Here is a 27,255-nt window from a genome sequence, read left to right as displayed (position 1 = left end):
CTTTTCTTAGTGAAGAGGCACTGCGCTCAGGAGCCTCTGTGTGCAGCTGGCTCCCAGCACTGTGCCACCAGCCCCCAGAATGGCACCTCTCTCCTGTACCAGATCCGGAAGCGGCACTCCAGCGGGAGCATGTCCGAGGACCGGTTTGCTGCTTCGGCAAGGGAGTACGTGGAGTCTTTGCACCAGAACTCGAGAACACACCTGCTGTATGGGAAAAATAACGTCCTCGTTCAGCCAGTAAGTAGCAAGGCAACAGCCACGCTGTGTTCATGTCTTGGGGGAAGGTTAGTTTCTTGTAGTCACTGGCACAGGGAGTCAGTGGTGCTGCAAAGAACAGAACTGTGCCAGCTCTGAAACAGTGCCCGGACATGTGGCTTTCTCCATGCGATCCAGGGGGACAAAACATGGTCCCTCCCATTTCATCCTGGAGGCTGGATGGAGCTTGGGCCCCGTTTCAGTGGTGCTCCTCTCCCCTCACCTCCAAAATGGTGAAGAGTAAAGGGAAAATGGATCAGGGTGGGTATAACACAGCCTGTTTGCCTGTACAGGCTCTGCCTCTGTCTGTTGTCAGACTCCCTGCTTTCCTCCCAGTTTGTCCCTCAGCTTCTCAGTTCTATAAGAGAGGGGCAGTATGATCTAGCAGGTGGGGTGGTGAATGGGAATCGTGTCTGTTGGCTCTGCCACTGGCTCTTTGCCCCCTTTGGCAGATCCCTTTCCCTCTCAGTGCCTCAGTTTCCTCTTCCACCCTTTGTCTGTCTTGTCCATTTAGACTGTACTTTCCTTAGGGCAGGGTCTATCTCGTGCCGTGGATACATGCAGTACCTATTTATTTGGGGACTTTATTTCATGGATGGCTTCTTAATCCTACAGCCACACAAATAATTATTTTACATTTAGATCATATAGAGTCCCCAGTGTAATCAAGCAGTGGACACGCGATGTGCAGCCCGGCCCCTGTGTAAGGTACTAGAATGTGGTGTAGTCATCTCTGTAAAAACCAGAGGTGAAGTTAGTCTGTGTCTGCTTAATGCAAGTGATTGCAACTGGCTCCTGCCACCCAGTGACAAAGTACTGGAACAGCAAGTAAGGAGGCAACTACCTGGGAAGATCTGGTCACTGTCTACCTTAGACACGAGTGTAACTTGTGCTGGTGTACAAAACTGATGGGAAGTACACCAGGGTTTGTGTTGTGTTTCTAGGTCCCAAGTAGTTTTTAAGCTGTATATTAGGGGCCACTTGTTTCAAAGCTCGCAGACCATTCCATCAGAAGGGCTCCATGAAGGATGGGACTTGTATACATACATACACAAAACACACAGTAGGTGTAGGTTGTTCCTTGACTGTGCTCCTGTACAGTAAATTTGTTCAGCAAGCTCAACAGGCCACCTCATGTATCTCAACTGGGTTGGAGGCACTAGGTCTGGGCAAGCATCGATGCTGTAAAGTAGTAACATCAATTGCTCAGAAGAATTTGCTCCAAGAGCTAATCTGCATTCTCAGGTCCAAAAAGGAAGTCAAGCCGCTGACGAGACTTTTATGACTTTATAAAAGACTCTTGGCTCTTTCAGGTGTGTTAATTTATTACAGTTTTTGCAGCATGCACTGTTGCTCAGAGCTGTAATTCCCTGACAGCTAGCAAAGAAAATGTCAGACGCTTGCAGTGTGGTTGTTAATTAGTTGTGTTGTCATAGAATTATAGAAAATGACGGTTGGAAGGGACCTCAGGAGGTCACATCTAGTCCAACCCCCTGCACAAAGCAGGGCCATCCCAAATTAGTTCATCCCAGCCAAGGCTTTGTCTGTCTGGGTCTTAAAAACCTTCAAGGATGGAGTTTCCACCACCTCTCTGCGTAACCTGTTCCAGTGCTTTACTACCTTCCCAGTGAGAAAGTTCTTCCTAATCTCTAACCTAAACTTCCTTTGCTACAACTTGAGACCGTTGCTCCTTGTTCTGTCATCTGCCACCACTGAGACCAGTCCAGCTCCATCCTCTTTGGAGCCACCCTTCACGTAGTTGTGGGCTGCTATTAATTGTGTTATGACAGTACCTAGAGGCCCCTGTCAAGACTAGAGTCCTTATGTGCTAGGTGCTGTCCAGATGCCATGAGAGGTGGTTCCTGCCTGAAAGAGGAGAGTCAAAATGAACAAGAGAGACAAAGGTGGCAGGCATCGAAGAGGGAAGCTCTTGGCCGACGTCACAAAGAAGTCAGTGCTAGAGCCAGGAATGTCACCCACATCTGTCCATCTTTTCCACTGAACCAGGAGTGGGGAGCAACATGGATCTGAAAATACTCCCACTTTCCTGATGTTGCTTTTAAACCTGATCCTTGGCTGCTTTTCAAACAAAGCACTGAGATTTGTGCCTGGTTGGAAGCATGGAGGAGCTGCTAGGCCCCCAAGTGGCATGAGCTGGAAGAGTATGTGCCCAGTTTTGCTGAAAGGCAAATACCCCAGAGGATGAAGGCGTAGTGGAAGGGAGATGTGACTGGGAGCAGCATGGGCTTCCATCTGGGCTCTAATTGAGAACTTTTTTTTTTTAAGCTAATGGCTGGCAGGGAGGCGGTCCTTTTGGGACAACATGGAGCAACAGATAATTAGAGTCTGATATTGCAGTATAACCACCCAAAATCTGCTTGATCCTTCTCCCCTTTCTGCCAGCGCTGTTGTACTGCAACTGTCCTGTTGGGGAAGTTACTCTAACAGCTGACAGGAGAAAGATTAAAACTATCCCTGTTTCACTGCTGGATCTACCTTAGCTCCTCTGATCCTCTTCTTTTTCATGTCCTTGTGTCCAGGTATTCAGCAGAATTTGCAGATTCATTGGAATCTGACAGGGCCATGCTGCAACCAGTTCTGTTATATCCTCGAACGTGCAACTTCTGGGCTGTCAACTGTGCCCTAGCACCTGCCCCCCAGCTCCTCTGATTATTTGAATAAAGGGAGCCCAGATCCCTCAGTCTTAGTCCGTTCTGCCACTCACATAGATCACACTTGAGCTAACTTCACACTAGCTGGCAGTGCAGCTGGGGCAGCAGGGACCTTGGGGCAGGTGTTGCAACCCCTGCTAGGCTTGCTGCTGCACTTAGCAAGCGGTGTCTGTCCATGCGACCATCCGAGGTCTCGGCAAATATAGTTTTGAGAGCAGACTTTTTCCTCCTTCCTGTAAGGGTCAGAAAGATGCAGGTTCTGAAAGAACAGCAAGTTCTTAGAAAGGAGGATGTAGGAAGACAGACACAAGCTGTCTGTGGAGCATGTATTGGATGCAGTGGACCCTGTGTCCGGCCCGCCTATCCCCGCATTGCGCTGTTGCTGCTGTACAGTGCACAGTCGAACCGACCATCAGCAAAGCAACAATTTTGTGCTGCTTTGAAGGCTCTTGCGGGCTTGATTTCATCAGCTGGTGAGTCTGGAAGTCATCTGTTTTGCCCACTCCAGTAATCTGGTGAGGAAGTGCAGTAAATATGGAGAGTTTCTGAGGACACCAGGCCCATGTGGGACAAGAAAGGCCTCCTGCCTATCTTAGCTTTTGTGGAAGTTGCCATTTCCTGCTGGGGAAAAAAAAGCATAGTTCCAACTGACCAACCCTGTAATTGCAGCCAGAGAGCAGAGACTCAGCTTGGTTGGGGTTTGGGTGTGTGTTTAAGTGGATTCACAGTTGATGTTTGGAGTTTTAAGGTGTCGTAAAAGCCCGAATATTGCAATGCCCGAGTGAGCGCCACAGGTCTGAAGTGCTCGTGTCTGGGTCTCTGTGACCCAGGCTGCTTCACATGTTAAGCTGCTCTGTTCAACTGACAGGAGTCAATAACTGTTCCTATTTCTGACTCATCTACTCACAGGAACTAGTTGGTTAGAAACTGGGAGCTGAGGTAATTCAGCCTGAGCCGCACAGAAACAAAGGTCACCTACAGCATGATGGTTTATTTTGCAGGACTGGGGACATGGCATTGGTTAGTAAAATGTTTTTCAGTCTGAAAAATGCAGCTTGAACCCTGTGGCGAGCAGAGCTTTACTTACCATGCCCTGCTTATGGGCCTGCTATTGGAAATAAACCCAAGTCCTTTCCTTCATAGAGTTATGCAAGAAGCAAGGATTTCTTAGGGTGGTGTCCTTTCATTGGACCGACTGTGTAGCTGGTTTAAAGTAAGCAGACTTTCAGATGCAAGACGTTTTTCATTAGGCCTCCCATTTTCAGTCGGAGGTAACCCTCTACCCACAACTCAGGGTCTGTCTCCGTCCAGATAAGAGTGATGCTTTTACTCCACTAGGATTGTACATTAAGATAAGCCACTTGCGTTAGCTGCATGTTATAACAGCTCACTGGCAATGCACGCAGAGCTAGAGTATCTTTATATGTATATTCTTTCTTAAACAGAGAGATGATATGGAGGCAATTCCTGGGTATCTCTCCCTGCATCAGTCAGCAGATAACTTGACTCTGAAATGGACCCCGAACCAGCTTATGAATGGGACCCTAGGGGATTCAGAACTCGAGAAAAGGTAACATTGACTTTGCAGAGAAGACTGGAAGCACATACTTTTGGTGTATTGAAGATGCACTTGAATAAGGAAGTAGCTGTGTTGATTTAATAAAAAGGGCATGATCCTTCATATGGGCAGGGGGCTGGGAGGCAGAGGACATGAATTTTATCTTGGCTCCTGTTCACCTCATCACTTGGACAAGGCACTATAGTATGCTGTGCCTCCATTTTCCTTCCTTGTGTGTATTGTTGGACAATAAGATCCACTCAAGGACAGTTTCTCACTGTGCACTTACTCAGTAGCCAGAAAACGGGATGCTTGTGATCTTTGGGAAACCTCCCAGTGCAATGGTAATACTAATAACAGGCAGAAATTGGGGGAAATTGTCCAAAATTGCTTATAAACAAACGCTGGCCAAGGAGGAAAACAGTATTTGCTGTGTGGCAATTCTGACATTTTATTACTTTAAAATTGTTGGTCACTATGCAGACCCAGTGCTGCCCTAACTTACTTTAGATGATCTGATCTTGCATGCACTGTTGCCCAGTTTTAGGATCCATTAAAAAAAATAAGTTTTATTCAGGGCCTCTGGGTTTGAAGTTCCCTCCCATCATCCCTTCACAGCATCTCAGAACACTAAGCAATCATTTATTAATTCACCCTCAAGGAAGCAGTGTGATACTGCCGCCCTTTAGTAGAATACAGGTCCGTCACCTCTAGCGGCCTAAGTACCCCATCCCCTGCTGCATCCAACGGAGATGAAAGAAACCCTGCAGGTGCAAACCAGTCCCTAGGGAACCTTTCTCCCAATCCCCAGCTGCTTGGTGTTGGGTATACCCTAATCTGAATCTGAGACTTTCTATCCCCACAAATGGTGTTTAATCCTTAGTTTTATGAACTGGGCAGTTCTTGTGTCACACACAAATGTCCAGTCTTTTTTTTTCTTAAAAAGAACCAAACAAAACAAAATCCCTCAGCTCTTGGTTTCAACAACAAAACAGGGGAAATGAGTTCTGCCAACTGGAAGTCCAAGGGAGGACTCCTGTTTCCATGGAATTTCAGTGGTGGGTCCTTGGGACCCAGTTGATTTAACTACCGTATGCAGGAATTATGTCAAAAATCAATCACAGGTGTCCTGATTCCCAGCCCAAGTAGAGTCCTGAGAATGAGGCATTTGCTTGAAGCAAGGAGCTAAGAGGATTGACTGTAAATCGGCCGGTTGCAGAGGCGCACACCACATCCATCCCGTTCCTTCACTTTTTAACTGCCGGAAGTTCCATTTATTTGGCCAAGTTCAGAGAGCAGCTCTCAGTTTGGTGATGGGCTTATCCTTGTACTGGGCACTCCGATGCAGCTCTGGCACAGCACCTGAAAAACAAGGTGTCCTGCATTCTCTTCCTTTCAGTGTTTACTGGGACTACGCCTTAATCGTGCCATTCAGTCAGATCGTCTGCATACACTGCCATCAGCAACGTAAGCATAAGCCTTCTCATCACAGAGGTGCCTCATTTCTGCATGTGGCATGGTAATGCTGGGAGCAGGGTATATTGCTGCCTGTTAGGTATTTAGTGCAATGGGGCAGGCAATGTTTTTCTCCTTTGGCTTCCTTCGCTGAAGGAGGTAATGAGGATTTCTCTGCCTAAAGCCTTTCCAAGCATCCCTTGCTCACTATGTTCAGTACAGTCTTGGGGCCTTATTTTTTTTTTTCTCTGACAAGTGTCAGCTTGGCATGATACACCTGAGAGTTTGTCATCAAATCTGAAACCTAAAGCATAAGTGTCAGCTGCTTAAGCTAAAAGACCCCATCTCTACCCCCTATCCTCCCAAAAGTTTAAGCCACAGCTCCAAAGTAAATGCAATTAGCATTTTGACTGGAGCCAAATCTGAACTCTAGGATATGGAAAGTGAAATTTAAAATACTGGAATATAGGAACACATCCTATAGATGCTTTCCTGGATGGTTTCTCTCTCTCTGAATTTTCATTACCTCCCTTCACTGTGGCTACCAGACCATGCTGATAGATATTAATGCTTGTACCCACTGAGCTGGTTCATAGATCAGTAAGGGATGAGTATTTGTAATGCTGGTATAGCTTTGCTTGTCTTATCCCCTCCAGTTTTCCCAGGTCACTCAGCCTGTGCGGCACTGAGATGTCTGGATAGTAATCCTGCCAGCAACATCACTGCAACGCCCTTTAGAAAGAAAAAAAAATAGATGAGAAATTATGGGAGAGATGGCTTGGCCATCCATGCCTGGTGTTGTTCTCCAGCCACTGGTGCAAGTCTGCCTGCATGGTTGGTGGACTAAGCTTATTCCATAGAGGGCAGATTAACAGGTGTGAAATCTTTCAGGGATTTACACCCAGGACCTTGGCTTCAGGGTGAAAAGTCTTTCTTGATCTGTGGCCTCACAGTCATCAGTAACCATTCTTCCCAAGCACCCTCCATAACTTTAAGTCACTGAAACCATTTCTCTGTATTTGAATGGCCCGACCAATGGATGCAGCTAGACGTCCGAATTGCACTAGTGTACTACCCTTGACTGCATCCCATATTAGCAGTACATGGCGTTTCTGTTTTAGATTGCATGCATCTATGCTAACCTATTTAATACACAAGACAGTTACTTTTACTCCCATTTCTCTGTTTTATATATAATGAATACTGTTTACAACTGGCTGTTCAGGGACTATCAGAGGTTACTTGTAGCCTTGGTACCCCTGGAAATTTCACACCTGCAGGCAAGGAATCTAGTTTGTAATGTTCTTGCTGTAATTTAACAGGACTTTTTGAGAGAGCCCCAAATAGAATCCCCTCTGAAAGCAAGGGCTGGAAGATGATGATTTTAACAGGGTGAAAGGAAGCATGAACTCACTCCTGTTTCCCTTTCAGCAGAAAGTGGAGGGACATTAGTGTTGGTGAGTCAGGATGGGATTCAGAGACCTCCGCTCCATTTCCCACAGGGAGGCCACCTCCTTGCTTTCCTCTCTTGCCTCGAAAATGGCCTTCTGCCCCGAGGGCAACTAGAGCCACCGCTTTGGTCCCAACAGGGCAAGGTACTGTCATTTCCTGCAAACTCGTCGGGGTCAAGGGGATCTTAATATTTTTGTCCCATGCAACAGCACCACCCTAATACAAATACATGCGCAGTATGGGAGAAGAAATCAAGCAAAAATCACCCCCACAACCATCTGACTTGATATCACTGGGGATATGGCCTAACTGATGGATTGCTTCCAGCCACTGAGAGAGGGAAGACCATGTTTTTGCACCCCTTGTTATAGGCTGACCACTCCTTACTCCATTCCTTTGAATGAGCACCTTCCCACTAATGCACTGGTCATGCATCTTGGTCAGGCCTTGGATTTTCAAAGGATCCCTAGGGCCTCAGATGCCCAGCTCCTGTTGTATCCTATTGCAAGCTGCATACGTAGCAAATAGCTGATACTGCTTGCTTCTCACGTGGCTGCAGCCCTTCCTGGCCTACTCCTCAAGAGGCTGTGCTTATCCTTAGACTCTCTTAGTTGAAAGCCCTTTGGAGTCTGTTCCTGCTACACCAGCATGACTCTCAATAGCTGAATCTCTTGGGTTGTTTTCGCCACAGGGTAAAGTGTTTCCAAAGCTCCGGAAACGGAATAGTAACAAGTCAGTGGATCTAGATGAAATGCAAGAGGAGACTGCCACAGACTATGTCTTCAGAATTATCTACCCAGGACACAAGCATGAGAACAGTAAGTCCCTTCACTGTTTTTTCAGTCTAAACATTTAGCATCTGACAAAGGAGGTTGTCGCCTACATATGAAAGTTTGTGCCTCTCTAAACCAGTTAGTCTCTAAGGTGCCACCCCACCCCACCTTCAGTCTGAAATTTTAGTTTAATATACCAGAAGAGCTAGAAGAAATAAGCTAGAAGTTTCTCTTCTAACAGAGGATTTTGCCATAGACGCTTTTGGGCCTGTTAGTTAATTGCTGATGGTCCAGTTTAATATGGGCTTTTTTTTAAAGCTGCTAAAACTTAACCTTCATTATCCCAAACAGAAATAGGGTAGATTTGAGAGCAGAGTTTTCTGTGTGCTGCAGGGGAGCCTTCTGTGAACAAGGCCAAAGTTTAGTTGGTGCAGCAGGACTTTCAGACAGAAACCAAGGGAAGGATTGTCATAGCTAGTCAAAGAGCAGTTCTGCTCCAGAAAGGAAGTACTTTTATTGGCCAGACTGCTTGCTAGCAAATGGGCTGTCAGACCAAACGACTAACCATCGTTTTAAATTGCCAAAAAACCCAAGCCCCACGCAAGCCAAGCTTATTCTGGTTTTGTGTCCAAAAGCTTCACAGTGATGAAATAAAGGCTCTCTTACCCCTCAAAAAACAAACTACCACCACCCCTTCTTTTTAGTGAACTTGAATTCTCTGCAAACAAGACGTAGTTCACTTTGATTTTCTGCCACCGTGCTCGTTCTTGAGGCCACTGACACGGAAGCTGGAAAGTAATGATTTCCTCAAGTGTGGCTCAGGGTCCAGCCTTTCAGGCTATTTCTGCATGTGACGTTCCCATTACAGCTAAACCGTTCAGTTAAACCTCTCCTTCCCCCTGCCCCCCTCCCCCTCCCTGCAACGTAGACTAGATTTTCAAGCTGGTACGCACCCACAGCTGAGGTCATGCCCATCTGGAGCATGCTTCCCAGGTGCTGTCTAGTTGGGTGAAGCAAACTCTGTCGGTGCCTTCACTATAATGCACACACTCGGGGCTGACATTGGCCAGGTGGAAATTTTGCCCAATGGAGAATATGCCCTTGAGAAATGTTCCTCCCCTCCCATCCCCAAAAGGAGGGGGAAGACCCCAACTCCTTTTCATCTCTGTTGAACATGTCCTTTTAAGACTTCCCATAGAACAAAGTCCTCTCTTCTTATGCTCCTCTTTCACTATTTTCTTTGAGCAGTAACTATTAACTACCACCACTTAGCTGCCAGCCGCTCTGCCTCTGTCGACGATGACGAGGAGGAGGAAGATAAGCTACACGCAATGCTATCAATGATCTGCTCTCGGAACCTCACAGCTCCTAATAGGATGAAAGGTTTTTATCTTCCTCTCCCCTGTGCCCCAGAGCCCCGTGGCAGTGCACTCCGCTGATGCATACAACAGTGTTGGCATTATTGCAGGACAGACATTTTGTTTGCTTCCACCCTGAGGTTAGAGGAGCCAATCTGACGTAACGTGGCCACTGTGCAGCCGGTTGAGAGGGCAGGTGCAACCTGTGGGTACAGGGTCAATAGCACCTCTTTTTCAAGGTCATTCTGAAGCCAGTGAACATGCCATCATCATCTCTCTTACAGAATTGAACCCCGTCAGCATCATCATAAGATCCAAATCTCGTCCCTTGCTCACAGAGAAATGGAGTGTAATGCAGCTTTATGCTCTCCTGCTTAGGCTACTCGATTTTATGGCCACTCCATATAGTGATGGATTTCAGAGGATCAGCTGCTACCCTTCCCCTTCAAAAGTGCTTCATTAATAATGATGCAAAGTGGTCTAATTAGCAGATGATGAGGACCTGACTGCATTCTTCTGGAGACTCAGGATTCCTCCTGTCCTAAGGAGCAAACAGCCTGGTGTTCAGCAGAAGTCCCCTGCGCAAGGCGGAGCAGCCTGCATTGGGACAGCAGGAGTCCTAACACTCTAGAAAGGGGCTCAAGAGTACAGCCGGTCAGTAAAGAGGGAGGAAGAAGCATCTGCAGGAGTGTTTGTACCAGTTTCACTCTGGTCTTCCCTCATGGAACTCTTCAGACTCGTCCTGCCCAAGCACAAGTTTCCCTGTGGCCGTGGCTTCCCGGGACTCAGCCGATTCAGGAGCAAACCCATCTCTGTCTGCTGCCGGCCTACCAGTCAGTGCCCTGTTTCCATGCCAGACCTCTTGGGTGCATGTTGTATAAGTTTAACGTGCTCTTCCTTTGCCAAGAAAACAGGCTCCATTGATTTACTGGTAACAGCCAGTAGCTAGGAGGTTAGAATCACATCTCTAGTCCTGCATGTGATTGAGTCTGCAGGTCCTGCACAGAGTGGATGTCAGGGATGGATCCCTTTTAAATGCTACATGTTCTCTCTGTATCCCTGCAGCATAGATTCAAGGCTTTGGTTTTTATATCGCTGTTTTTCCTTCAGTGCTCTGCATGCACCAGCATCGTTTTCTCACTACCCTGTATTGCGAATACAGAAAGATTCAGAAGAATAACAACAAACACCATACCACACACCCTGAAGCAGGACAGGGACATGGGAGAAGGTGAAAAGACCCATCTCTTATCCCATAAGCTGACAAAACGGTGGCCCAAGTGCTGAGTGTACCTCATCTGCACCCTGGCTGTGGCTATCCAAGGATGAATCGGCATAGGGCTTTTAGCTTTTTCTCTTCAGCAACTGTTATAGTGCCGTCCAGTTGTGACATGGATGCTTACCCACAAAGATCGTCCTTGCTTCAAACAGGTCCCTCAAACAACCATCAAATCAAAAGGCTGACCACAGCAAACCTAAGCTGGATTTCCACGTTCTGTCAAAGGGACAGAGAAGAACCACCACCAAAGAGCACTCCTCTTTCAGTAGAAAGCTACCGCTTGCAGGAATATTGAAGTGAGGAGTGTGTTGTGCAGATGAGAACAAAGAGAGTTTAGGGCAAGAGCGGGCTAGTGTTGCATGCCAGCAAAGGTTAGATTGAAAAAGCTACCTTCACCTCAAATCTACTTAGTTTTGTTTTGGAGACTCAGTCACTTAAAAAAAAAAAAAACATGGAATGATTTTAAATGGCCATTAATGTTGACAGCAGAGCTAGGACTAGCGGACTGTTCAGCAGCAATTCGTGTCAGCAAACTAGACTTGATTGGCTTTTGTCAGCCCATCAGCGCTCCTTTGAAATAATGACAACACTGTTGTATTGGGTTGGCTAGCCATTTGCTTTTGATTTTTTTTCAACATGCTTGACTCTTGCATGTGGCCAGAGTTGCAGATTAAAACCGCCAGCACCACAATTGAATAAAATGAAGATGCTGTTCACTCTAATTCTTCACTAATTCAGGTACCTTTCATCTGAATCCTTAGGTTCTGTGGGGTTCTCTCATTTTTAAAGTCTATTGTTCCTTTAAAAAAAACAAACCAACCAACCCACTTTTTTCTTGTCTGTGGAGGGGGAGGTGAAAAAAATTCTAAAAAGATTTGTTTTGTCCAATGGCTTTTATTTGAACCAAATGAGAAGCTGCAATAAATACTTGGTCATTCAGCTCCTTCCTGAAGAATTAAGGTGAAGAGCATTTTTTCATTACTGTTGTTCTGTGAAGTGTAATATCTATGTGACTGCTTCCGCATGAGCCTGTGCTTTTTTATGTTCACGGATATTTATTATTCCCCTCGAGAGCTGCCGTTAAAATGCTTTATGTTGCATTGATGGTGAAATCCAGATTTAAAAGAGCCCGTTTAAAGCAAACAAAAAAGTGAAAGCAAAAGCCTGTCTTGTTGCCTGCAAAGCAGAATGCATGAGATGGTTTGGAATCCCCCCTCCGCCCCCACCGAGACATTTTAAAAGCGCAGCCCAAGGGATGGAAATTTGCTTGCACATGTGAATGCGATGGCATCCAATGCTGTGTCTTCTGCCTTAATTTTAAATCATGGGTGAGCTGAAAGGCCAGTTATTTATGAAAAGCAACAGCTGGGAAAGGTTAAGAACTGGAGCCAGGATTGGCAAAAGCAACTAGTGATCTCTCTTTCATGGCTGTCTCTCTAGAGACACCTGAAAGAAGCCCAGTTTCCAGGCCCATGTAAAGGTGTGTCAAGCTGGGGACTCCAAATTACCAACTTACTTTTGAACATCTTTGCCTTGAGGCTTTGAGTCCAGATCCCGACACTCGTTCCATTTGCACAACCCCCCCGCCCGAGACTGCAGGCACCTGGGTACGCCCATGTGGAACAGGCGCTGTGTTCAGAGCCGTGAACTCAATCATTAAAATGATGCCTTTGAGCAACAGGGGCGCACAGAAGGGGTTGCTGTTGATACCGAACAGATGAGGGGCGGCATCCCAGATTTCCAGGCACATGGAATACGTTTTTACTATTGATGTTTAGCCTTGTTCTTTTGTGAACTAGGATTTTGCTGAGGCAAATTGGGAACAGCAAGAAGCTTGGGGTAGGGCTGAGGTTGGGTAGTTGAGTCACTTTCTCCAGTTCCACCTCCCAAGTACCGTGACTTCTGTAATATTCCCGTGGAAGTCAGTGGAACTCAGCGTGGGACTCTCTCTTCCCCTGCAAGTAACTGTTTTAGGATCAGGCCCTGGGTATTAAGAGGAAAAAATTCTCCTTTCGTTATAAAAGTGTGACCCTGGAAGGCGTGGACTTCTTAATCCGAACTCAGCTGGAAGCTGTGGAGCCATTGCAGAAATCACCGAGTGAAATTATGTTTTTGAGCAGGAATGGTCAAACTCCATGAACTCATGATGGCTTCTTGTAGTAAAATGTTCCTCCAGTGCAGGGGTGGGCAAAATGGCAGATCCGGCCACTGGCCAGACTCCATTTCTCAGCAGCTCCTACCTGTGTGGCTCCTGGCTGGTCTTAATGGAGAGACTCCAGGAGCGCGGGGGCATGACAGCTCAGGTCCAGGGCAGCATGGGGCTGCAAATCTGGCCCCTGCAAAGCAGCAGTGCAGCCTCTCTCACGCTGTTGTTTGAAAACACGCAGTCAGCTGTGCATTGGGGTTACTAAAGATGATTTTAGTGGTCTTAGCAGCACTAGTGAGCAGTGTTTGTGGGGCAGTAGGGCTATGTTCTCCCCTTCCTGGCACGGAGGCTACAGCCTGCAGCAAAGTGAAGCACAAAGCCATCAGGGCACACCAGGGGAAAAAGTTTATGCCCAGATGTTTTTCTTTCCTCAGACCCCAGCGACATGATAGAGATGCAGGGATTTAGTGCAAGCTTGTTGTCATGGCAGCTGGAGCACTGTAGCCAAGGCTCCTCGTGTCTCTCCTGTTCGACGGGCAGCTCTCCTTATGACCTCCCCAGCTGCTGCAACTGCATACACGACAGGTAAGCAGGGTGTGCTCAGCGAGCCAGCTTGGCCCCAACTGCAGAAGGCAGATAGTGGTGGGAAAGCTTTGGCTGCGTGGCCTGTGGAGCACTTTGCAGGCACATGATGTGCGAGTGCTCTTGCTCTCCTACACGGGGAAATCCAGCGTGGGCTTGTTGGTTGCAATATCAGACACTAAGGGATCAAGAGTTTAAAAATGCCTAAGTCATGTTTCAGAACTGATGTTGGCTCTGAGGTTCCAGCTCAAGGATAGATGCTTGAGACTGGGGTGGGGGGAACAGATGAACATGGGCGCCTAAGTCCTGCTGGCACTTCTGAGGCCGGCTTTCAGTAGCTTCCTTTCTGTGCAGGTAAGTCAGGGCTGTTGCGGTTGCACCAGTCTAGCTAGAGACTCTCAGGTCCATCTGGGATTGATTGCAAGGCAATGCCGCTGGCAGAAACCCCCAAGCCCAAGTGGCACTTCAGGGTTGTGGTAACAAGCTAGCCGGCAACTAATCTGGCAGAGGACAGCTAGGAATATAATTGATCAGTGACCTCAGCAATGTCACCAGAGTATCCAGTTGCTGCAAGGTACCTGATAAACCGTCTGAGGCAGCGCCACAAGTTTTAATATTTTGTGACATGAGCTTTTCTGCTAGATAGGCCTTAGGGTGGCAGCGTGCTTCAGAGAAGCGGGGTGTTTATTAGCCAAGTGGGAATGTTAATCTGTGTGACCCAACTTCATTCTTGTCAAAAATGTCTCTCTCCAGAACCCCGTTAAAGATGCTGTGTGAAAGCATGAAGAGACAAATTGTCTCCAGAGCCTTCTATGGATGTAAGTGAAGCTTTTCACCAAGGGGGATGTTAGCATGGTGCACTCAGCTCCTGCTGCAGCCACATGCTTGCTTGTAGGAGGACTCCACTGTTAGGTACCTGAGCATGTGTAGGTGAGAGGGTGAAGTTGTCCCTTATCTTTATAAGGAGTCGGATCAACTCAGAACATTAAGAAGATCAAACTCTTGGCCCAAATATCCAGGCTTCCGTAAGCAGCAGCGGAGAACAGAGGCTTACAGCTCTGTTCCTTCCCTCTGTCCTTTCTTAATCCACCTTTCAGTTTCACTTTCCTCTTTGAACTGAGTGTGCCATCAGCTCTGCAAGCCTTCGTTCTGCCCAGCGCATGTGCAGACTTGCTTTGTTTTAGGGTGTTTGCTCTAAGCTTCAACTGTCCGCTTTGGTTTTTAAAAGGGCCTGCTGTACGGGTTCCTTCTCACTTACGTGATCTTGCCACTCTCCCCCACCAAATGCAGGGCTTGCCTACTGCCGTCATTTGTCTACAGTGCGAACACATCTGTCTGCTCTTGTGAACCACACCATCATCCCACCCGACAAACCGACCAGCGCCACAGGAGGCCTAACGAAAGAGGTCTGGAGCAAATACCAGAAGGACAAGAAGGTAAAGGGGACCTTGGTGAGCTCTGCACCAGCCCCCAGTTCTTCAAAGGAAAATTCAGCTATTCTGTCCCCACTCAGTGCTCAGTGAAATGGCATCTCAGCATTATTTCGCTGGGAATGCTTCTCATGTTGTCCTCTAGGAACTGTTCCTGAAGTCACACCTTGTGCCAGAATTCCTCTATCAACATCTGGTGCGGACCCAGTTCCTGCATTGCTCTGCCAGTGGGGTGGGAGTCAGAGGCCCTCCAGGGTACGCGTGATATAAATGATGTGACCAGCTTTATGTCTGGTTGCCTTCTGCACAAGCTCCGAGTGTCCCGGCAGGCAGCTTTTACAGGGGACTACATTCAAACGGTCAGACCTGAAATGCTTTGTTAAAAGCCAGAATGAGTTCTAAAGGCAGCTTCCTGAAGCCAAGTTAGAACTGTTTAGCACCTACCCCTTTCTGGCTGCTCTGCAGTCTTCACTCCATTTGAACACTTCTAGCACAGGCAGTGCCAGTGCAAACTACTTATTGCTTTTCAAGCTGTTTGCCTTGCTCCCAGGCACAAACCGCATAAGTGAGAGGCATAAATACATGCCTTCCAAATCAGGGGCTCTTAAAAGGGATCATGTCCCAGAAGTAAGAAAGAGTTAGCTCTCTGGAATCCAGCATTGTGTAGCATATGGGGCTGTGTTTCTGGATGGATGTCTGTTCATTAGACGTTTTTTGGGGTGCTGCAGTCAAATGGTAACATCAGCACAATGGGCCAAATTTGAACCCTAAAAACAAGGGTCTCTGTATTCTACTGTTTGTTTTTTTGAGGCCCATTATGTTTTTAGATGCAAGTGCTTTTCTTTATGTCAAACAAGCCCAGAGTACAGCTGTGTTAACTCCCGTATCCTGTCTCTTCCCTGCCTCCTTTAGAATTACAAGGAGCTGGAATTGCTGAGAAGAGTGTACTATGGTGGGGTGCAGCATGAGATCCGAAAGGAAGTGTGGCCCTTCTTACTAGGTCACTACAAATTTGGCATGACCAAGAAGGATATGGATCGGGTAAGTTCCAGTTTCAGAGTTAAGAAAGGAAAACCAAGAGCATTCAGTTGGTGGAACACTTATGTTAGGAAAAATGCTTCAAAAGCGCAAAGAATGCAGCTGTTCGGAGGAATCTGAAACCTGATTTCAGGGGCTGCTTTGTTGAGAACATCCTTCTAGTAGATCTGGAAGCCAGGACTTCGTTTTGAGTCCTGCTGTGGCAGCCTGATCACATAGCCTCACTGTATCTCAGCAGTTTCCGTATTTGTAAAATGGGTGTCAGTTAGCTGTGTAGGGTCCGCTCTTAGCTGAGTGCAGGGAAAGTACTTCCTGATCCTGGGAGGGAAAGGGGCTATCCCAAGACAGTGCATTCCTCAGTTACTGTCAGCAGTGTGCCAGGATGCACAGCAGAAATTCAAATCCCCCATCTTGAAACACTAATGCAACTACTTTTAAACTGTGCATATCAAGCTTTTGTGACCTGCAAAGCTTGAGGCACACCTTACTAACAGTCCCTTTTTAGATTGCAAGACACCTGCACAATGTACCACTTCTGTCTTTCTGACAGACTGCAAGATGTATTTTTTTTTTAATGAAAACACCTCTGTTCTCCTTTGAAACACCTGTGTAATTGCAAAAGTGTTTGGGACTTTCATATAGTAACTTCTTGTCCATATTAAAGGTACCCAGAAAACCCCCAAACCCATGGCCTTTGCCCAGTTAGCAACGTTTGCTACATATTGGTGCAGTTAAACATGGTTAAGGGCCTGAGCCCTGGAGATCAGGGGCTAACCCTGTCAGAATGTCCATCACATAAACTGTTGTGCCCTGCTAACACATGGGACCTTCAGCACAGAAGCATTACAGGGTCACAGGCAAACCAAGTAGGAAGAGGCTGCAGTGTCTCCTAGCCTCTGTCTATGCCTGGAGGAAAAGAGCACCCTGGCTGCAGACCCACCCAAATACGAGTGGGTGACCCTACCGGAGCCTGCCAACCCAAGCAGTGTATTGCTGTCTTTTGGTGGCACTGGATGTCTGTCTCTGGAGTTGGAGCAGATCTATTTTTACCCCATTTCCCAGCTGTAATTCAGATTTACACACGTTTTCCCCTATTCATCTTAGATTTCCTGATGGGCTGTAAGCCCTGTCGCAGGCTGCTTGTACAGTTTTGGAAAGGACGCTTCCCCACATTATACCTTTCAGCATGGGCCAACCAGCCCATAAACCCTTCCTTTCTTGCCTTCTGGGTAGAGTTTGTCTTAGCCCTGCTTGAAAGCCAAGAAAGTTGGGTGCAAAGTGTTAAGTGTAAGTGGACACATTTCAGCTTCATTAAACCATATCTTTCTGCGTGTTTAAATTATATATTAGCTGCTTTTGCTCATCCACTTAGAACACTTCTGCTTTGCCCTTCTTAGCCATGCCCTTTCGCCTACTGATCTCAAAGCACTTGACAGAAAATAATTAGCTCTGAGAGGCCCGAGCGTTACTGCTTGTAACAAATGGCTAACGGGAGGCAGAGACAGTAGTGAACTGTCAGAGAGAAACAAACAGGCTCGTGCCAGTGTTAAGAATGAAATCCTAGGACTGACAGCAGGAGTCAGGCTGCTGTGCTCCAGCTACGCACACGAAGCCAGCATCAACCAGCACATCCATCTCGCACCGTTGTGCATCTCCTCGGTGACTTGCCCTTTCGCAAAGGCCACAAGGCTACACTAGGACTTGGTCTTCTTTCTGGGCAGACAAGGCCTGGTGCGGGCTTACGCTACAAGCCCACCCGATGCTTACTCACTGTGCAAAAGGAGAGTAGGCTCTGGAACGCAGCATGCTGACTCCCTAATCTCGCTGCCGACGTGTATCCTTACCAGCAAGAGAATGTACGTGGTGCGGCTCTGGAACAGATTACAAGGGATAAGTAGCAGTTTTTGTATAAACAGGATATTTGGCACTTGCTAGCTTCCAATTAGCATATATCCCAAGGGTATTACAAGCAGCTGCAGATCACAAAGGCGGCTTGACCTAGAGCCTTCCAAGCTGAACAGTTAGTCATCATTTCAACTGCTGGTGTTGTGTAAGCAGCCTTCATCCCACCAATGCGTGGTGACTTGGCTTTTCCATCCCAGTAATCCGGTCATTTGGAGCAAAGCTGGAGGCAGGCAGCCCGGAGCTTTGGCGTGTTCAGAAGGGCTCAGGATCCAAATTTTGTGCCTTGAATCAATCTTGCCTTAACCTCGGAAGCATTCAGTGTGCAGTGATTCACACAGCCTGCCCTGCTCAGAAGGTCTTAGTGTTGGGAGGGAGCTGGGGACAAATCCTTCCTGAAATTGGGTAGGGTACTCTCCCAGAGAGAAATAAATTGCCTCATCCCCTCAGGGTTAAACTCTGCCCGGCAGGACATGATGGGCCCGCTCTTCGGCCATGTCCCCTCTGCTGACTGGCCTGTTGCTCAGAAGTGCAGAGTTGTTATCTGCGTGCAACGCAGGCCCGTACTTGAGTAGAGACGAGCGCTGCAGGAGTCGCAGCCCAAACCTTAACCCTTGTTCCGTCCAGTGCTGCAGTTTCCACGTGCTGGCCTATATTGGGATTGTCCCTGCGGCCTTGGTAGTGGTAGTGCCCCACTCCATTAACAGCTGAGCTAAGAGGCGAATCTCTTCACTTCAACTTCTCCTCCCACCTCCTTATGCCACCCCTGGCCTGCCCATGAGGCCTGCTCTGTTCCCAGCCCGTCTCATGGCATCACAGGACCAGCCACGAAAATGGTCAGAACACAGCAAGGAGAGCCCCATCAGGTACACGCGTGGGCAGGAGGCATATCTGCCAGCCTGAGCTCTGATGGGACCGACGCTGTGCATGGAGCTCACGTGGTCTCTGGCACCACAGCACCTTCCTTGCGAAGCTCGTTTTGAGCATCAGCGGGAGCAGTTTTGAGGCTGTGCAGTAGCTCCCAGGGGGTGCCAGTATGGCATGTTTGCATGTCAGCACTGCTATTGCCAGTCATCACCCTCTCCCTAATGACTGGAGTTAACTGCCTCCTGTTTCCAGTCATTCTTCCATTAGATGATGTGTGTTGGCTGCTCCTGCCGCCTCCGTGATCTGATTGCTGTGGGTTGTATTTTACTTCTGTCTTTCACTCCTGCCTATAGGACTGGACTGTAACACTGAGGAGGGGCCTTCAGTGTGCGGCCAAGCAAAAAAAACCCTGCCTCAGTTGGGGAAGGGGATGTGCCCCTAGGACTTGAGGAAGGGGATGTGGAACCAGAACTCGGGGAGACTAGTCCCAAGTATCTGAAGGACGGGCCTGGTGAGGAGGAAAGCTGACTTTCATTCCTGTGTTGACCGACCTTCCCAGGCTGTAAGCTAGGGATGATGCTAAGCTCAGGTGCAGCAAGTCATAAATCAGGGCAGGCTGGGTGCTTCGTTATTCTGTTAGAGGGCACTAGAGGAGTGTGCTACCCACTTGTCAGCTCCTTGGAGCCATCTTTTCTCCAGCACCCTGCACAGAGAGGCCCAGTCCATGCTGCAGGTCCTTGAGGTGACTGCAGTGCCAATAATTAATAGCAGTACTAAATGGTGTGTTTGTCTGAGGAGTCCAGTCCTAAACAAAGGCGCCATTGAATGGAAGGGATTCATAAGCAAGTGAGATCAGAGCAGTCGTAATTTCAGCATGTTGAACTCAACTCTCCATGTTCTCAGCTGGGCCCGTCCTGGATTATTTATCGTCTTTGCTTTCTGGCAGTATCTTGCAGCCATCCATCAGCGCTAGGCAGCCAGGCCTGGGGCACTCTCCAGCCTGGCTCTCCTCCAGCCTCCCGCCAAAGGTTGTGCCTGGTGATTTATGACTCCGCTACCTCAAGTGACAAATATCCCTCAGCTTTGGTGAGAGCATTTCAGTAGCAAGACTGGCTGGCAAAGCCCAGAGCCTGCAGCCAACTCACAGCGATGATTTCTGTCCAGCTGTTGACAAGTGACAGAGCAGCAAAATTGTTGCATGTCCTTATTTTGCCCCAGGGCTTTTCCAGGCTGACTTTGTGCAGAAGAAGCCAGCCGTGGCAGCGGATAGTTTACTGCTGCAAGGAGCAGAGGGGCACCATCTGGCCACATGCAGTGCAGCTTTGACAGAGCCCATCTCCAAGCTGGAATTTCCAGCCTGGCAGAATCACTTTCTGCTCCTGAGTCTTCCTGTGGACTTGGAGTTGGACCCTGGGGCACACTGAGGGAGCTCAAGCAGCACAATGTGACGACAGGAGTTGCTTTGCTGCCGCCAGCCATTGGTGCACCACGTCCTGTCTGGCATCTAGAGTGTATGGCAGACTGACGCCACTGGCTCCTCTGCTCTTCTGAAGGCAGCTGGGAGCATCTTCACCACAGGGTTAAAAATATCCTGCCTGCAGTGATCAACTTACTCCTGGTGGTTTCTCAGGTGCTTCAGGTTTGCTAATGTGGGCAGGCAGTCATTATATTTCCCAGCCCTGCTGCTTTATCTTTGGCTTGCTGCTGCAGCAAACTCCGTGGCTTTGTTGTCTCTTTCCACTTCCTTCTTTATTGACATGCCCTTAAAACTCCATCACAGCCCTCTGTCTTCTCCTTTCAGATAGCCTTGTGGAAAGCATCCAGATCCATGGAAACCTTTTCTACAGCTTGGTGTTTGCATCTCTTCTCACGACCCCGTTGAGATGCGGGGAGTAACACTTCCCTGAGGCCCAGAAAGGCTAAAGCAACTTGCGTCAGCTCAGACAGTATCCCAAGTCGCAGCCCAGAGACTTTGTCTCCCTTTCACAGACAGGGATTTAATTCATGTTGCTGAAATGGGCCTTCACCTGGAGTTTGGGTGTGGAACGCACAACTCGGAGCCTGAATTCTTGTTGGATCTTTTTATTAATTTCACTCGCTCCTTATGTGCGTCACTCTGGTTCTCTCGCATGCTGCTTGGCAGGGAGAATCCAGCCTTTCTGACCCCTCTGCTTTGCAGGTGGATGAAGACATTGCTCTCCAGTATCAGAAGGTCATGGCAGAGTGGAAAGCCTGTGAGGTGATAGTGAAGCAGCGAGAGAAGGAGTCGCACTGTGCCACCTTGGCTAAGTTTTCATCGGGCAGCAGCATCGACAGCCACGTCCAGCGACTGATCCACAGGGACTCCACCATCAGCAATGATGTGAGTAGCCTGTTGCATCTTCAGAGAGAAGTATTTGCCTGTCAAGTGATGGCAGAGGCTTGGTGCACAAGGCACAGCCTGTGTGTGGTCGGGAGTGGCATAATTCAGGCAGTCAAGGTTTCCGCTACGTTGGTTGGTTGAGGGGCTGTTTGGGGGGAAGGCGGAGAAAGAAGACATACACTGACCCTGATCCAAGCTGCACAGGCACACTTAACCCGCATATGGTAATAAATAGATGTTTTACTAGCCAGTGATTATATATTGCACTGATGTACCTGCATACCCCTCTGATTTGCCAAACTAACGGCTCTGGTTTTTGTTTTCCTCCTACCTACCAATTGTCAGGTATTCATCTCTGTAGATGAAATGGACTCAGCAGAACGAGACTTAAAGGGCCAGGACGATCCTTCTTTGACTGTGGTGAACGTGGATACACCAACAGCAGTTGCTGCAGTAGAGCAGCAGTCGGTAGAATTTGATTCTCCTGACTCTGGGCTGCCTTCTTCTCGGAACTACTCTGTAGCTTCAGGCATCCTCTCCAGCATCGATGACGGGCAGAGCATCTGCTTTGAAGATGGGGTAGAAGAAGAAACGAGCATGGACTTGGAAAGAACAGATCTGGACACAGTCCATGCTCAGAAAGCCGGGTTGGTGGCCATAGAGGCTCAGGATTCCATACCGGAGGAACAGCTGTGCTCCCAGCTGGATTATTTAACATCTGGAGTGGATCTTGCTGCTGTTTGTGCTGCGTCCTATACAGTAGGTCGCGCTCCCTTAAAGTCTGTAGAGTGCTCTTCTTTGAGTGATCCCTAGGGTGTCTCAGCTATTCTTCTAGACAGGGTTTAGTGAGGATAAGCCACAACCACAACCTTAAACCCAGGTAGCAGGAGGGTAAATTAGAGTCCCTGCCTCCAGATCTGTCCTGCTCATCTTGCTTCTGGATTGAAGCCAGAACTCAGAGCATTTTCTCTACGCCCAGTTGTAGCATAGCCAGAACCTCAAGGGAACAGCTTAGATTCCAAAACCACCTGATGCAAAAACAAATCCTTACCCTAGTATTGCACCATCACGGCTCCTGGATATTACTGTTGCTCTCAGTGGATTAGGCTTCAGGCTCCAAGGCTTCCCCTGGTCACCCATTAACAGACCCCCTGTTGGAACGGGGTGTGTTTGGTACGGTCACCACTGCCAGCAGGTGTGTTACAGCGGAGACTTAGCAGCAGGCAGGTATATGGATGCTCTGATCATGCCTACAAGGTACTTATACATATGAAAGATGCCCGGAAGTGTAATAGGTGTTATAGGCTTTGTTGTACAGGCAAACTAATGCCGTGCCAAGTGTGACCCACATCAAATCTCAGCTTGCTGCAAGATCTCTGCTTTGCTAAAATCCCTTCATCCCTGCTGAACTGAGCAAAGCCAGGAAGTCCACGCTGGTGCCAGTGTTGTGGGCTGATCTCTGCCAGCTGGGCCTTGCAGCAGTTTGGGGCTCCTAGAAGCTGCTCTAAACTCTGCCAGTTGGCTCCCAAGTCACACCACCAGCATGCTCAAGCCTGTTCCCCCAGCCTGGTCCCCACTGCAGTGGTGGGGAGAGGATAGGAACCAGGGAAGCCAGATCTACTCCAGCTTCAAGCTCAGTAGTGGTAACAGTGGCACTACTACACAGCTCCGGTGTAGCACTTGTCTTCTCTAGATCTCAAAGAAGGTTCATGGGAACTCTTGGTTGGCAGGATCTGAGAGTCGTCTTGCTTCTTAATTCAGGTTAATCTCTGGAAGTGTTTTTTTTTTTAACTGCAAGTCTAACACATGCATCTCTCTTCTAGATAGAATTACTGGACACAGTTGCCTTAAATCTGCATAGAATTGATAAAGACGTCCAGAGGTGTGATCGGAACTACTGGTATTTTACTGCTGATAACCTGGAGAAGCTCAGAAATGTCATGTGCAGGTAACACCATTTGCAAATGAGACTCTTCTTTCATTGACTTCCAATTAGATTGGGTCAATAACAGTTATAGACGTTTTCTTCTTTCCTCTCCCTTGGGAGTGGCAAAAGTCTACCAGAAGAGAAGGTCAGGGTAGGGCAAATGGTCTGGGTACCACTCTGGGGACTCCAATTCTGAACTCCAGCAAAGACTCCATCTCACCTTAAGTCACTTAATTCATGCAGTCTTAGTTTCCCCACCTGTATGATGGAGAGATAAAGAGCCCTGCTTTACAGGGCTTGTGTCAGGATTGTGAGGGGCACGAATGTTAGGAGCAATAGTGTCTGTTTTCAGATGAAAACCCCTCAAGTATCTTCACCCACTGGGAAGAATTGAAATCAATGGAGAGCAAAGCATCCCAGGTGCTTTTGAAAGTCTGACTAGGCTCGTATCAGCAGGTGACAGATACATGTCCCATGAAAAATCTGACGTTTCGGTTTCAAAACATGAAGCCAGCACCAATTAAGGCCCAGTAAATATCTGTGCCATGGCTTCCAGGTAGCATTTTTTCTACCCTCAGATGTTAGACTCAGGCGCTACAAGCTCCATTCTGGCCAGGGCTCCAAGTTTGCCTGTCCCCCTGGTTCGGGTAGACTGGAGGCCAGACACTGCAGTTGTCTGAGGTTGCTGCTGTCTTGTTTTGGTGAATTTGTGTTTTTAGTCCATGGCAAAAGGGGAGGAGAAAAATGTTCAAAAGCTGCTTGAAGCCCAGGAGCACAAGCCCCAGTAGAAGCCGGTGATTCTGCTTTTGGAAAACGGGGCAGCATTTTGGGGAAAAAGCTCCTTTTGTAGAAGTCGAAATGCATTATGTGCTTTCAGCAGTCCCCTCACCCAGTGGCCAGAGGCACTGGCCCTCTGCGCACTGTCTTCCAGCCCAGTATCAAGCCAGGCAGAGATGGTGGTGCCCTGTGACTTACGTGTGGCTCTTCCCTCATGGAGAACTCCCAGGGAATGTGTTATGGGTTTGGGGGGATATCCTGTAAAACAGAGAGGGGAAAAAACACACAGTCCTTGCTTGGGAATTCCCGAAATGGATTCACAGTCTCTGTTAAGTTCTCTAAGGTATTCCAAGGGATTTCTAGAGACTCCCATTTGTTTCGTCTTTGGGAAATTTTGGCCCCAGTTTTATATTCTTTAGAGACCGTGTCCTCTGAAGCCCTCCAGTGGAAGCTGGCATTCTGGTAGCCTGGCTGACTTATGAATAGCCCCCAGCAAGATGATTTGCACGAGGTCTTCTAGCATCTCTTGTTTCTTTCCTCTGCAGTTATGTTTGGGAGCACCTCGACGTTGGCTACGTTCAAGGCATGTGCGATCTCCTGGCTCCTCTCATGGTCATACTCGACAGTGGTAAGGAGGCAGAGCTGCCTCGTAAGGCTTGGTCACTGGTACGGATTAGGCAGATGAGCCCTTTAAACCCTGAGCTGGGAACTGCAGGACAGTCTGTGTAAATGCTACCTCACCAGCAGAAAGCCTGCAGGGATTGAGTTGTCTGCTCATGCACAATCACTGATACGACTAACACCCGCAACTTAAGGATTCCCTGGTTAGTTTTTTTTGTGGCTTCCAGCCAAAGTTCAACCCAGTTCGCAAGCCAGTAGTATTTCTGCAGCTGCAGGCTCAGCAGGTGATCTAATTAACCCAGTGGCTAGACTCTTTTTGCTTCAAGCAAGAGGGGTTTTGCAATCAGCACATAGACTATGGTGCCCTAGCTAATATTTTAACCCAGCACCAGATACAGAGGAAATAACTGAGTTGGAAGGAGAAAGCTACCCCTTCCCCAGCTCCATCACGTTTCCTTTCAAGTTACTGCCTTGTCCAGCTCAAAACGTGAGATCCCCAGCATTGCAACGTGCTAAGCCATACCATTTCTTTGCCTCCATAGATCAGCTGGCATACAGCTGCTTCAGCCACCTGATGAAGAGAATGAGCCAGAACTTCCCCAACGGTGGTGCTATGGACACACACTTTGCCAACATGCGCTCCCTAATCCAGGTGAGGATTCATGACCCCTGTTCGAGGTGGGAGAGGCAAGCATGCCTTAGTTCCCACCATCTCGATCCTGGTCTCATGTCACAGGGAGAGGCAGAAGCAGCACAGGACAGCAGCAGTGCCTGGTCACCTGCCTGTGTGCTGGGAGTTGTTGGGTTTACACAACACAACAGGTACCACACATCTGTCAGTCACATGCATAAAGTCAGTCAACCAATTCTTACCATAACTTGACAGGTGGACACCCCCCACACATACATCTCTGTGCCAACTATGAAAAGGAACAGTGATGCCTTAGGCCCAGCCAGCAGAAAGTGGGCATAGGGGCAGCCTAAAGAGCAGTTGAAGAGAAGGCACCAGTTTAGCTTTCTTTGGACTTGTAGAGAGCGTGGATTGATGGCATTGCTGTCCTTGGGAGATCCATTCCATTGCAAGACAGACCAGGGATAGGGGAGGCTAGAAACTTGGCTGGGCCCAGCGTCCTTGTGTGATCTCAAGGAAATCACCTGGCAGGGAGTGAGTGAGTGAATGTGCAAGAGAGAGAGAGACTAACCCCCCTTCACCCCACAGCTGGAGGAATAAAATGAGAACCTTTTGAAGAAAAGGCCACCCACACTACATCCGTGCTCAGTTTCCAGGGTAACTTGATTACAAAATGTTTTGGTCTTCTCAGATATGCTGAATTATTTTGAACACTGAACTCCATTTACTCTCTAACCATTTATTAGATGTAGTTAGTGACCCCTATAGTGGAGTGACAATAAAATAAATGGTCACACACTTCTATGAAGGTTACTTGTATAAATTGTATACAGCAGGGTGTAATGTAATTGCTGAGATAAGCCTTAGCACATGTTGTACTCCAAAGGAAGCGATTGATGCTACAAAGGATAAAGGTGTGGTGTGAAGGAATATAGGTAGTTTTCAATAAACTTCACAGCAGCTGCAATGTACTTGCTGCGTGGACAAACCCTGGTGGGCAGTATTTCTGCACGTTTGTTCAGGAGCTTGAGCACTACATTTTTCATCAATTCAATTTCACCACGCTTGGCAAACCCCAGGTTCCTCTCCTGCACTTCCGTCTATAAGGGTGGGTCGCTGTGTCCTAAGAGCCCTGTCAGCATAAGCACATCCATTGTCTGTGCATTCACCGCAGATTTCCCTTGTTAACTTGTAACTTTAGTAGACAAAACTGGTTAGTTGTAGGGTAGAACAGGGGAAACCATACTCCCCACACACTGTTTACACAGTTCTTTAAGTTGGATATTTGTTCTTTACACATTGAGGTTTTGCTTTGTGGTAAATTTGAGTCTGCTCTTTAACTTCTTTGTCTGAGTTGATACTAATGACCATTTAGCCTCTTTGCCTGCACATGCTTAGAAGTCAGAGTATGCCATGATCTGAGCGTAGTAGGTATGGAACAGGTGGCCCCTATTTATTTAAATATAAATACCTTTCCATTAAATATAAAAGCCTCAGATTAAGCCACAGAAACGCAGCTCGCTGTTCCACAAAACACATGGGTCCCAAACAAGTTTTTATGTCATGCGTAACCCAAGTAAAACAACATGAAAAGTTTTAGCAGTTTTGCTTTGCTCAGCACAGCCCTCTCGATACCCAGGCTGGAGTCTGTCCTGCACACGTTATTGCATGCAGAAGGTAGCACCATCGCTATCGACAGTCACAGACAATAAGCTGATGCTGTAAATGCCGTGCTGCGTATTTGTAGCAAGTTGTACCATATGGGGCGCCCCCATCATTCAGCCCTGGTCCAGTGGGGTAATTGCTCAGTCCAAACATAGCGCTTTCAGAACAAAGCCTGGCACGTTTGGTCTGACGGGCCAGGTGAGCAGGTCTGTTGGAATAGACCCTGTGCAGCAGGATTTGGCGCTTGATTTAGATATCTGTCTGGTGTACCGGGGTTTCATGGCAGTGGTTGGATTAGGCAGTGCAGGGTCAGAGGGAAGCCCAATGAGCTCCCAACAGATTCGAGCCTCGGACACTGCTGCTGCCAGATGGGATGCTGAAATGTAACTGTTTGCATTTCAGATTTTGGACTCCGAGCTCTTTGAGCTGATGCACCAGAACGGAGACTACACTCACTTCTACTTCTGCTATCGCTGGTTCCTGCTTGATTTTAAGAGAGGTAATA

At 47.9% G+C, this 27,255-nt stretch overlaps 1 protein-coding gene and 1 long non-coding RNA gene across 7 annotated transcripts in view; one reads left to right on the top strand and one right to left on the bottom strand.

Moving 5' to 3' along the window:
- The window catches only part of SGSM2 (small G protein signaling modulator 2), a 106,011-nt gene that overhangs the window by 76,663 nt on the left and 2,093 nt on the right, over positions 1–27,255 (top strand). For 2 of the 6 annotated variants that reach the window (XM_019545574.1, XM_019545571.1), the window contains exons 7-22: positions 103–237; positions 4,373–4,497; positions 5,885–5,952; positions 7,372–7,535; positions 8,084–8,210; positions 9,414–9,548; positions 13,383–13,533; positions 14,284–14,348; positions 14,821–14,966; positions 15,873–16,001; positions 20,947–21,129; positions 21,475–21,888; positions 22,953–23,077; positions 24,379–24,461; positions 24,997–25,106; positions 27,153–27,249. In XM_019545574.1, the coding sequence (XP_019401119.1) occupies positions 103–237; positions 4,373–4,497; positions 5,885–5,952; positions 7,372–7,535; positions 8,084–8,210; positions 9,414–9,548; positions 13,383–13,533; positions 14,284–14,348; positions 14,821–14,966; positions 15,873–16,001; positions 20,947–21,129; positions 21,475–21,888; positions 22,953–23,077; positions 24,379–24,461; positions 24,997–25,106; positions 27,153–27,249 (2,257 nt within the window). The remainder of the gene's footprint in view (positions 1–102; positions 238–4,372; positions 4,498–5,884; positions 5,953–7,371; positions 7,536–8,083; positions 8,211–9,413; positions 9,549–13,382; positions 13,534–14,283; positions 14,349–14,820; positions 14,967–15,872; positions 16,002–20,946; positions 21,130–21,474; positions 21,889–22,952; positions 23,078–24,378; positions 24,462–24,996; positions 25,107–27,152; positions 27,250–27,255) is intronic. The other 4 variants (XM_019545572.1, XM_019545573.1, XM_019545576.1 and 1 more) reach the window with 4 other exon arrangements.
- LOC109317104 lies at positions 6,005–20,806 on the bottom strand. The gene is made up of 3 exons (XR_002102976.1): positions 20,795–20,806; positions 16,482–16,485; positions 6,005–6,398 (listed from the first exon to the last, which is right to left on the bottom strand). It is a non-coding gene; the product is annotated as an uncharacterized LOC109317104 (long non-coding RNA).

This window comes from Crocodylus porosus, unplaced genomic scaffold (genome assembly GCF_001723895.1).
Source record: "Crocodylus porosus isolate Cpor-Errol unplaced genomic scaffold, CroPor_comp1, whole genome shotgun sequence".
Taxonomy (NCBI): Eukaryota; Metazoa; Chordata; order Crocodylia; family Crocodylidae; genus Crocodylus; species Crocodylus porosus.
The sequence above is the reverse complement of the archived record's forward strand: the minus strand, read 5'-3'. Positions and strand labels throughout refer to the sequence as shown.